The 11,341-nt window shown below is 54.9% G+C and overlaps 1 protein-coding gene across 3 annotated transcripts; it reads right to left on the reverse strand.

The window, feature by feature from the left end:
- Window positions 1-6,670: 6,670 nt before the first annotated feature.
- Window positions 6,671-8,200, reverse strand: LOC111145544 (complement C1q like 2). 3 transcript variants are annotated; one of them, XM_022500473.1, is made up of 3 exons: window positions 7,849-8,200; window positions 7,517-7,803; window positions 6,671-6,850 (listed from the first exon to the last, which is right to left on the reverse strand). In XM_022500473.1, exons 1-3 carry the CDS (start codon window positions 8,198-8,200, stop codon window positions 6,671-6,673), a joined length of 819 nt encoding a protein of 272 aa, XP_022356181.1. The 3 variants fall into 3 exon arrangements, with proteins under 3 accessions (XP_022356181.1, XP_022356189.1, XP_022356172.1); XM_022500481.1 differs by having other exon boundaries at window positions 7,517-7,770; window positions 7,819-8,200; XM_022500464.1 differs by having other exon boundaries at window positions 7,517-8,200.
- Between the last annotated feature and the right edge of the window lie 3,141 nt (window positions 8,201-11,341).

Genomic DNA, 11,341 nt, shown 5'->3' on the forward strand with positions numbered 1-11,341 from the left:
AAAAAAAAATTGCAGCTCTGCCAATCGGCTGCCCAGAAGTCAAAACCAAGGGTGATATTCTCTCTAGGAAATCCTCCAGCACGGTCAGAGCCCCTGGAGTCCAGTAATGCTGCCTCCACCAACCTTCTCCCTCCCTCCCCTATGTCACATCTCGAGCAAGGTCCAAAGCTGGAAGCAACACAGGTGGCAGCCAAGGACTGTCTTAACTGGAGACCAGGATGCCCAGAGCCAGGCGTCTCCCCGCTGCCCCTGCTCACACACATAGCCTGGAGCATCCTTCCTTCCCCCTGTGCCAGCAGGAGCCAACCAGGGAGGGCTGGAATTCACCTCTTCCCTCCGTTCACGCAGTCCCAGGTAGAGGGGTGGGGGGCTGCTAGATGGAGATCAGAGGTTAGGAGGTAGCCAGCGGAAACAGGAGGGGAAGCGCTTGAGTTATCTACAAACTGGATACAGTCCTCATTTCTATGCTTCAAACATGAGGCGGGATTTTCCCACACAAGGGTAGAACCTGGAAGAGCAATCGGTTAGCAGAGGCTGTTTGCTGTTTCCCCGCCATCCCCCGCCAGAGCAGGAATGCCAGAAAGGGCTGATAGGTCAAAGGGAGGCAGATCTGTTATTAGTAACCTGAGTTCATTGTCTGCGGAACAATAGCATGTACCTTGGTCAAAAGAGACAAGACACACAGGCTGCACCCCCCAACCCCACCGAGGGCGGCTCTGGAGTGATGGTTCAGGGAAAGAGCAGGTGCAGAATGGTATTTGAAGTTTTATAGTCTTTATGAACAAAACCACACATACATGCATTTGCAAAGTCGGGAAGGATACAAATCAAGCTGTTAGCAGAAATTACCTCTAGGGAAGGAGATGGCCGCAGGAGAGGGGCAGTTTTGACTTTCCGTCTCCTATTTCTCTATACTGTTTACATTCTTTGCAAGCGTGTCTTACATCAACAATTTTTCAAATGGGGTTTTTCACTGGGAGAAAATAGAAGAATCCTGACAGAAAAGTGCCCACGGAGGGACCCCACTGGAAGAGAGGCTGCTGCGCATGCAGCCCCAGAAGGCTAACAGACATCCTGGAGGTTCTGGGGAGGGACCTTAAAGCAGTCCAAATGCCACAGTGTGTGGCAGTGGTCATAAATTCATGTCACCTGGAAGGTCCTGCTGATTTCCAGAGGTGTAACCATGGCCTTGAATGTTGCACTCAGTGTTCCTTTGCACAGTCTGTCCCATTCATCCAAACCTACAAACCCAGGGCCGGTGCATGGAGGCAGATGGGGACTAATTGGTCAAGAGCAGTATTCAGCTTGCTGGGAAATCTCCTTGATTCCACTATAAAGTCAGACATGCCAGTGGAAGTCTTTTCAAAATCTACACTCTCAGGATCCCCCAGGGTTCCCCCATCTACCCATCCAGCTGGCCAGCCAGCCATCTTGCAAATTTTTATTGAGCACCTACTGTGTAACAAGCACCATTTTTTTTTTTAAGATTTTATTTATTTATTTGACAAAGAGAGATCACAAGTAGGCAGAGAGGCAGGCAGAGAGAAGGGGAAGCAGACTCCCCACTGAGCAGAGAGCTCAATGCGGGGCTTGATCCCAGGACTCTGAGATCATGACCTGAGCCGAACGCAGAGGCTTAACCCACTGACTCACCCAGGCACCCCTCAAGCACCATTCTAAGCACTGGGGAGAGGTGGGAGGCTCAGTGGCGATCCACATGGATGATGGTTTTATCCTTGCAAAGCCTATAGTCCATGGGAAAGGCAGAAAACCAAACTGTAAAGTGATGACAGAAGCATGGCCAGCACCATGGTGGGGAAGGTCCTGGTTCTCTGGACTGTCAGGAAAGGGGAGTAGAGAAAGCCCTCGGGCACAGGGTGAGGCCGGGGTCTTGTGGAAGTGACTGGCCAACCGAGCCCTGAAGGAACGGTGGAAGCCAATTGCAGCTTGAGTGGTGTAGGGAACGGTGAGAAGGGAGAGAATGAGAAATTTTGGATACAAGCTGATGGCAATATCGGGAGGAAAGCAGACATGCAGGGAGCCTCCCGGGAAATGCTCTGACATGGCATCCCTCTCGGAGTGTTTGATGGGAAGTCTTGTTTGTATCAATACGCCCGGACCGCAGTTTGTCTGTAAGATCTCACCTCCCTGCCCTGTCCATACTCCCCAAAGAGTTTGAGCTCTGGGGTCAAACAGAACATAGTGGCATTCCTGGCCTTATCCTTGGGGAGTCTCAAATAAAAACCCCCAAACCTCTGTGAGCCTCAGTTTCCCCCGCAAAGTGGGGCTAATGGCCATCCTTACTTCACAGGGGTGTTGTGAGGAAACAACCAAACCCTAGCACCAGTCCCTGGCACGTCAAAGGTATTCCTAAAGGAGAACTGTCGTTCTGTCTGGATGGCTATGATGTGGTGAGTGTCAAAGCTCCATGACAGGCACATGAGAGCTCCTTGGACTATTCTGTTTTCTTCTGAATATTTTTGAAATTATTATGGTAAAACATATTTTTAAAAACTAGTGCTCATGTTATTTCTGTGATTGCTGCTCTGATCCATGCACCTCTGGGGAGTTTTCCCATTCACTGAAAGGAATCAGAATATGACAGTTACAAGAGACAAGAACCTCCCTCCAAAATTCCTCACGTTCACCTGCCAAGCTCATCCTCCCCAATATTCAGAGGGGCATGAGCAAGAGCCTGCACCCTGGGCCCATCCTGATCCCATGGCTTGGTTCCGATGCCAACATCAGAGTTTCCAAATCAGGGGTAAAAAGGAAATATTGAAACTCGAGTTTTATGTATTTTTCATCTAAAAAAAAAGAGAGAAATATCAAGCATTCCTAATACTTAAAGTAGGGATTGAAGGTATGCATGCAAAGAATTAAAGTGTGCAGCCTTACCTGTGACACATAAAAGAACATATTTTCTTGCCTAAGATTCTGGAAAAATGGCAACTCAAAGGGAAACACATGGATTAACCCTTGTTTCTTTCCATTCCAGTGAGAGGAGACCTTTCCCCCAAACTTGGTTAGCCAGCTGGAAGAAAGTTACTGACTTGAATATAGAGATCCTTCGATGAATATGAATACAAAAAATTAGAAATTTTTTTAAAGTATGGATTGACAGTAGTATACGTAAATTATTCACAAGTCAAACACATAGATTGGGTGTGAGTGCTCAAAAAATGTTTGTCCAATGGGACTGCATGATCAGTGAAGTCTGGAGGAACTGGTCTCCGTAATATGGCCCTTCTACACTCACATCAGAGCCCCACACAGAGGGGGACCTGGATGCTTTGTCTCACGTGTCCAAGAGCACCATCTGCTCACACAGATGGGAGGAAAATGTAGCGGAAGGCATAACTTCTATCCGAATTTCCAGGTCCGGATGTGTATCTCATGCACTCAGGCAGTCCTAAAAATAATTAGCCACATAGATGTAAATTCTGGGAATAAAGAAAGTGGCCTCTTGCCAATCAGGGACAGTCGTGCTCAGTACACCTGCAAGGTGCCGCCCCTCTCCACCACCAACAGGGAGAGGGGAGAGCCATTATAAGATAAGGTGGTCAGGAGACCCTAAGGAGAAGGGGCGTGGTAGGTTGCTGATGGAGACAGTTAGGTCTAAATGGAGCATTTGGAGTTGGTGACCTAAGGGTCCTATGGGGCCATCAACATGGTCCCCAAGGCCAGCACGTTCAGCCTATCCTCAAGAGTGGAACCCTCCGTCTGGGGTGCTCTCTGGACCCCTTGGGCCAAAGAAGCATGACTGGCTCTTCTTGCCTGACCTTTTGAAGGGTGCTGAGACTCCCTCCATCAGAGGATGTAAGAAAGGGTAGGAAGTGTTTCCCACCCATTTGATCTCTTCTCAAAGGCCTGTGAACTCTGGGAGGTGGATATGCTTGCTCTGGGCAGCTGGGCAGAGGCTCGGCCTGGAGGTCAAGTCCCGGTTTGGTCTTTTAGCTTTGTGAACTTGGGCAAGTCACTGGACCTCTTGGAGCTCTAATTTCCCCACCTCCCAGATGAGCAGAGTAAGAACTTTCCTACTTCCTGGGAGATGCCGTTAGGATAATACCATCCTTAGAACGCAGTTAGAAAATGGACCCAAAAGCAATTAGGAAATTAAGACAATACTTTCTAAGTACAACAGGTACTTGTAATGATACTCAACTAGAGACAAGAGTGTAAGGGTCCGGGTGGGGCAAAAGTTTTCTTACATTCCACAAGCACCCCAAGATGGATAGCACACCAAGGTAGCAGTGGGGGGAGGCCTGGTGTCCCCATCCCTCCTTGCCTCCATCTCAGGGCGCCCTCCAGAGATCATGGGATCGTGGACTTGAAGGAGTCTGGAGGGGCCTGCCGGGGACACAGGGAGCGTGCAGACACAGAGAGAGGTTGTCCTGGGCGGGTGAGCTCCTGCCTCCAGCCTACCACCTCATCAATCTATTCCTCTTAGCAGCTGACACTTCCGGCGGCTCCTCCAGGCAGCCCCGCTGAATTAGAATTGCAAGGAGCCCAGTTGCATCAGGGAATACCGATGGAGGAATCGCAGATTCAAATTTGTCTAAGTGTCGTGAACAGCCAGACCCGGGCAAGGCATTTCCACTGCCCGGCCACCAAAGGGGAGTGGTGGGGGTTTTATTAGAAGTACAAATTGCTTCTTAATGCAGAGGATAAAGCTGGGCTCGGGCGCCTCCTTAGAAATTCCTCCGGCTCCCAGGAAAGCCACCGCTGCATGTCAATTTTAATTTTTGAAATTTAAACCGAGGGCTTTGTGTCTAAGCTCCATCTCATCGGAGGAAGGGGAGGAATAAGTCAAAAAGGATTAGGGGCCCACTGGGGATTGCAGATCCATAGCAATTAGACTTCATTTGGGTCTCAGACATTTGGTTTTAATCGCATTTCTGGATGATACAATCGACAAAGCATGAGAAATTGATACGTATGCAACGGGAGATGGGCCCCAATTCTGCCTTCCCCAGTTCCAGGGCTCAGCTGGGTTTGGGCTCCAAAATCAAGGGGGTTACGCTGGGGCAGAGGTGGGGAACTGGGTTCCCTTTGGGTCTGGAACTGGAGAGGTGGTGGGGTGTGTATGTGTGTGCACATGTGTCACTTGGATAAGTGATGACAGCCAAAACATTATATCTGCATGATGGCTGCTTGTGCGTATTTACAGCTTTACCCAGGTCCACGCGCTCTGGGCTCACCTCTGTGCACACATTCACATTTCCCTTCAAACAACCACTCAAAACGAGCTCAGTAAGCACTAACAGGTTGCTAGCTGGTTATTTTGTAGATAACTTACTGTTGATCAGAACTCCGTGATTTAAAAACGAAACAAACGAGTAAAAAGAAAAAAAAAAAATCAAAGCCACATGGGGTGTTTTCCTAACTCCTGAATGTGGAATGGCGAAGGGAAGTAAAGAGGGGAGACCCAAAAAGCACTTACATTCAGAACTCGTACCACCATGCAAATGGAAGGGAAGGCCCTAGAAAAGGGCTGTCCCTCCTGCATAGTGCCTATCTCAACACGGGGTTCCGGGTGAATTTGGGGAACTGAGGGCTCACAGAATTATCTCCATTTACCAGCTCTTCTGAGATGTGGATCTAGCTGGTTTGCGAGCAAACGGACCTGTGCTGAGTGTACTATGTGCCTGAGTGGGTGTACGTCTGCGGAGGACTTCTGCATTTCCTTTTAGGGGTTAAACATCTCAGAGACCACCTGCTGGAGGGTGATTCATTCATCCCTCCTATTTGCAGAAGAGCATGCCTCCTCTTCCCCTCCGTTCCCTTTGACCTTCTCCTACAAGGCTATCCTATCCAGAGGCCTCTAACTTTCCCCCACCTCCCTCTGGGCTCTTCAGGTTCTGGGGGTCCTGTAGCCCAGGGGAGGGAGGCTGCCATCTCCCCATGTCTCTTCACCCACCCCAGAGGGCAGGGTCTGGGTGGCTAGCAAGCAGGGTGTAGGTGAGGCTACGCAGGGCCCAGTTAAGGTCTTTATGCCAAGGAGGATGTCTGGAGCCGCTGCCCCCATTCCCCCCCACCACCCAGCCCTGGGGCCACGCTAAGAGAGAGTCGGAGATCATAGTCTAAAAACATAATTTAATGCATCAAGGTGGGTCTGACTCGGGAATGCAGTGGAGAGGATAATTTTCCATTTGTTGGGATTCTGCTGCGGGTGGTTTCTGGCTGATGGACAGGGAAATTTGCACAGGTATTTTGGGTCACAAAGAAGGATGCCCCAAGGAGCTCCTGCTCACTTTGGCCTACCTCCATGACCAGGGCTGGGAGCCCTCCCTCTCAGGGCACTCCGAGGAGGAGGAGGGGGACTGGAAAGTCAGGCCTCCCGCCAGGCCTGTCCAGTCCAATCAGGTTTGTGAAGTCTGAACTGAGCTGCCTCCACCTTGGGGTCGGGGTCACACTCACCTCACCACTCGGGCATCCCCTTCAACCTCCCCAGGTAGGGGACAAGGACCAGGAGGACAGCCCAGAATGGAGCCAGGTGAGTCGCAGACACACTAAGGTCAGAGCGGGTCAGGGAGGACAGCAGGGATGCGTCTTTTCCGTTGATGTCAGGAAGTGTCATGAAGCAGAGTGGTCCTCTCCATCCAGGGAGCAGTTCTTGGCCACGGGTGCAGGGCGGCCTGAAGCCACTCTGCCTGTGCTCCCAGCGCGGCTAATCCGGGTACAGAAGAAAGCCCGAGAATGTGCTGTATTTGTTGTTGTTGCCTCCATGCGCCTTCCCACCGTCCAGCTTCACGTACACCTCGTCCCCTGAATCGAGGTGCAGCACCACGCTGTTACTGGCATAGTCGTAGTTCTGGTCGGCATCCTGAGCGATGGCACTGGCCCGGACCTGGGGGCGAGCCGCCAGAGCAGGTGGGTCCGGGGACCCCCGCCTGGGCCTTGCCCAACCCCCACATGGTGACCCTCAACCCCCGCAGGCCTTCTGCGCGCGCGCGGCTCCAGGGTCCACACTCCCACCCAGGCTCGCTCGCGCTCTCTCTCTCTCTCACTCTCTCTCCTCTCTACTGTCTCTCCAACTTGGCCAGCTCCTTTCCGGTCCCCTCCTCTCGGCAGCCGGCAAGTCAAGTCCCGGAAGGAAGGGGAGAGGGGGCTTCATAAACCCTGACCCAGCGGGGAAGGGGGAGAACTAGGGGGACCAGGGCCGCGAAGAAAGAAGACCGGAGGGCAAAGGGGCGACGGGGGCGCAAAGGGAGAGGTAAAGAAGGATGAGGTTTCCAAGGAGTCCGCGGGGCTGCTGGCGGGTGCGCTAGTAGCTGGAAAGTGCCGGTAGCGGGGTCTCTGGGCGCTTGGGGCACAGCCCGCCGCGCTACACTCGGACAAACGCAACCGGGGCGCACCGGGAAGCTGGATGCTGCGGCGCGCTCCCTCCCGGAGCTCGCCGGGCGCTCGCGAGTGGGGAGAAAGGAGTCTGGTCTCCCAGGCGGTCTGGGGCGCGGGATGGGGAGGAGAGTCTGCGGGGATTTGCGGGGGCCGGCGGCGGTGAAGGGGGACTGACCTGCCCGTTCTTGCAGAGGTCCGCCCACATGCTGGTGCCGTCGCCGCCGCGCATGAGAATGTGGTAGGTGAAGAAGTAGATACCGCGCACCTGGCAGCTGAACTTGCCGGTAGTGGGGTCGTAGTGATTGCCGAGATTGGTGACCACGTCGTCGAACTTGAGCACCTCGTAGCCTTCGTGGGGGCTCTTAAGACCCACATAGAAGGCGATCTTCGGACCGCTGAAGGCGGCGCTCAACGCGCCGGTCACTTCGCCTTCGGAGTCGCCGCCGCCCCCAGTTCCGCCACCTACCACCCCGACACCGCCAGTAGCGCCCGCCGTCAGCTGCAGGCCGGGCAGCCCGGGTCGCCCCGAATCGCCTTTCTCCCCTGGGGGACCCCTGGGTCCAGGCGGGCCCGGCTCTCCAGGGGGCCCCCGCGGCCCCGGCTTGCCGGGTCGCCCCGGGTCGCCCTTGGGTCCCTGGATGAAAGGGGGCGGAGGGTTGGCGCTCAGGTCCTGCATGACTTCCAGCGCGGTAGTGCTGGGTCCGGGCGGCGGCGCCTTGGCGCCGGCTGGCCCCCCGCCGGGTGCGGCGCCGTACGGGTCGCAGATCATGCGGCAGGTGCCCATCATCTCGTAGTGCGCCGCGCCGGGGGGCGCCGCCTGCAGCAGCAACGGCACGGCGATGAGCAGCCCAAGCGCCATGGCCAGGAGCACGCCGACGGCCGCCAGGCAGGCGCGCCGCCGCCGCTGCCACAGCCGGGAGGCGACCGCCACCAGCTCCTCCTTGCCGCCGGGGGAGGTAATGGTGGGGCGGCGCGGGCAGCCCCGCTCCCCGCGCTCGGGGGCCGACTCCGCGGATCCCGGCCGCGTCCCCGACGTGGCGACCCCCTGCTCCGGAAGCCCGACCACTTCTAGCGAGAGGCGCCTCGGCCCAGGTGCCGGTGCCCACCGCGCCGGGGCTGCTCGGGGAAGCCGCGGAGCCCGGCGCGCATGGCGGGGGACGCCCAGGCTGAGCCCGGCGCCCCAGGGGTCCGGGCGGCGGCTGCTGGCGAGCGCCGGGTGCTGCTGCCGCGTCCTGCGCGGGCTCGGCGGCACTGCCTCCTCCCCGGCTCAGCGGGGCTCGGCGGGGCTCGGCGGGGCTCGGCTGGGCTCCGCGCGCAGTGAGGACGCCCCGGCTCCGCGGCGCGCTCTGCTCTGCTCTGCTCTCCCGCGGCTCGCTGGCTCCCGCGCGGAGGGGGGACCCAGCTACCCTGACGTAAGGAGTCCGGGGCTGAGCGGCGGAGGCGGCGAGGCAGAGCGCTCTGCGATCACTCGGGAGACGGCGCCCTCATGTCATCAGCCTTCGGTCCTCCTCCTATCCCGCGGCGTCCTCGGCAGAGGCGGCAAAGGCGCGGTTCCTCCTCGGCTCCCAGGAGCCACAAGTGGGCGCAGCGGGCGCATCCCCGGCCTCCGCGCCACCGGCGGCCACCCTCGCGCGCCTCCCACCCACCACACACACACGCCCACGCGCGCACTCACGCGTGGACTGGCACCGCCGTCAGGTCTCGAAGGTTCCCGGAATCCCAGTGTGGGCCAGGTCCTTGGCGGGGGGGCCGGGGGGGGGGGGGGGGGGGGGGGGTGGGGAGGACCTAATCCATCCCCCTTGCCTGCAAGCGGGACCAGACTTCAACCCACCAAGTCCAGGAGAAGCTCAGTCTCAGACTCAGAAGCTTGAGTCCCTGGAACGAAAGACTCTGAAAGCCCTCCTAATTTACTTCCGAATGAAATAAATCTTGCTTCTGGAAGGTGTTTCGCACACCTAGCCCGAGAACGTCAAGCTGTTAAATGAGCTCCAGAAGACCACCCCACCGTCTCTTTCACTCTTTGAAAATCCCAAAGCCATGATAGAAGAGTTTATTAGCCTCGGCCCCTTTCTTCCACCAAATCATTGGCTCTTATCATCTGTATAAAGATCATTTAGATGCAAATCCTTGACACCCAGCACTTGGTGGTAACCTTGGGACCCCCAGCTCCCACTCCCCGCCCACCACTACCAGGCAGATCCAGTTTTCTTTGAACATGCCTGGCTCCCTCCTACTGAGGTGGGTTTAGTTAAGTATTTAAAGAAAAAATAGGGGCTTCTGGGTGGCTGGGTGTGCTAAGCCTTTGCCTTCAGCTCAGGTCATGGTCTCAGGGTCGTGGGATGGAGCCCCCCCCACCCCACCCACCCCCCCCCCCCGTTCAGCGGGGAGCCTGCTTCCCCCTCCCTCTCTGCCTGCCTTTCTGCCTACTTGTGATCTCTCTCGCTCTGTCAAATAAATAAATAAATAAATAAATAAATAAAATCTTTTTTAAAAATAAAGAAAAAATAGTCCAAAGCCATCCTGAGCCAAAGTTTTTGAATAAGCGGTGACAGCGGATTTAGAGAATTATCCATCTCCAGTGCAGCATGTGAGGATAAAGGAGGGATGGGGACGGCTCCTGGATACTGGACTTCTGGCTCTGCTCTCACTCTGAGGAGCTGTGTGACTTTGGGCATTGCCTTCTCTGAGACTATCTTCCTAAAGCTCTAGCGGTCCCCCAGCTTGACATGGGAATGCACCTGGAGAGGCCTGGGAAGAAAGTCCAAGTGTTGATATCGGTACTCAGCAACCATCAGAATCTCTGGAACAACCGTGTGCCCTCCTGAGGCTGTTGCTTTGAGAAGAACATACATTTTTCAGGTATGGTGTTCTTGTGGGTTACTTAAAAATCCATTTTGTTTCTCTGGTCACCCTGGGTCCTTTCCCCACCCCACCCCACGATGCTCCCGCTTCGTGGGCGTATTCCCCAGGGCATAGCATAAGATCTGTCACCTGGTACCTATAGACCCTCAGTACACATCTGTACTGAGGCTAGCTTGAAGCAAACTGCACCCAGGGGAGAAGGGGGAGAAGGAGCTTATTTACTGGACCCCACTTTGATGCATCAGGCGTTTCACATGTGCTCCTTCACTTTCTCCTCCCAGTATCCCTATGGATTAGCAATTACCCTTCAGTTATACAGATGAGAAAACAGGTTTTGAAAGTGTATGGTGCTGCCCAGTGTCCCCCATCCACATGATAGAGCTCAACTCCTCAATCCCTGACCAGGGGCTCTGAGAACCTAAAGTGAACTCTGCTATTAGCTAGCATCCTGGCCTCATTCTCCATTGGTTTGCAGAGTCTTGGGAGACCTCTGTTCCCTTTCCTAGGGCCACCCCTAAAACTCATGAGCCAAGGTGATTCCAGGAGCCACACCGTCTGGTCCCAGTCCCAGATCTGTAGCTTTGTATCTGTATGACTTTGGGCAATTGCTTCACCTATCTGAGCCTCAGTCTCCACCTGTGAAGAATGGGAATGCCTAAACCTGTCTCAGAGTTGTTCAGAGACTAAAGGAGTAGAACAGTAGCTGGTTCAGTAAAGGTTACCTTTATTATTATTACCTATTGATACCGTAGACCCCCACCACCATGATCAAGACCACTAGGATGAGACAGGTGGGTAGTAAGCAGGGTGGGGGTGGATTGGTGAATTTAAAAAGAGAGAGACCTAAGACCACCCACATGCTCTGTACTTCCCCAAAGGAGAGAAGGGAGACAGGACCACCCCCCACCCCAGAGGCCACCCTGCTCTAGTTGCCTGCCCTCCACCAAAGCGGTCCAGAGTGTTTCCCATCCCCCAGATCCCCCTGGAAAAAACTGTTTTCCAGGCAGACAGTCACTCAGTTTGAATGCCCCAGCCCTGTAGACCACCATCCCCAAATCTTCCTGTTTTCACCCCTGCAGAATCCTGGCAGGGAAGAAGCAAGGAGGGGCAAATATTTGAGACCCAGGCTTTCACCCTC

The sequence above is a fragment of the Enhydra lutris genome, unplaced genomic scaffold (assembly GCF_002288905.1).
Source record: "Enhydra lutris kenyoni isolate GAN:26980312 unplaced genomic scaffold, ASM228890v2 scaffoldscaffold1, whole genome shotgun sequence".
Taxonomy (NCBI): Eukaryota; Metazoa; Chordata; class Mammalia; order Carnivora; family Mustelidae; genus Enhydra; species Enhydra lutris.

Bases quoted from the DNA above. Each gene is read 5' to 3' on its own strand.
- LOC111145544 (XM_022500464.1), bottom strand. From the start codon at position 8,200: ATGGCGCTTGGGCTGCTCATCGCCGTGCCGTTGCTGCTGCAGGCGGCG. The intron at 6,851-7,516 runs GTCAGTCCCCCT...GCTCGCCCCCAG, and splicing joins ACCTCTGCAAGAACGGGCAG to GTCCGGGCCAGTGCCATCGC.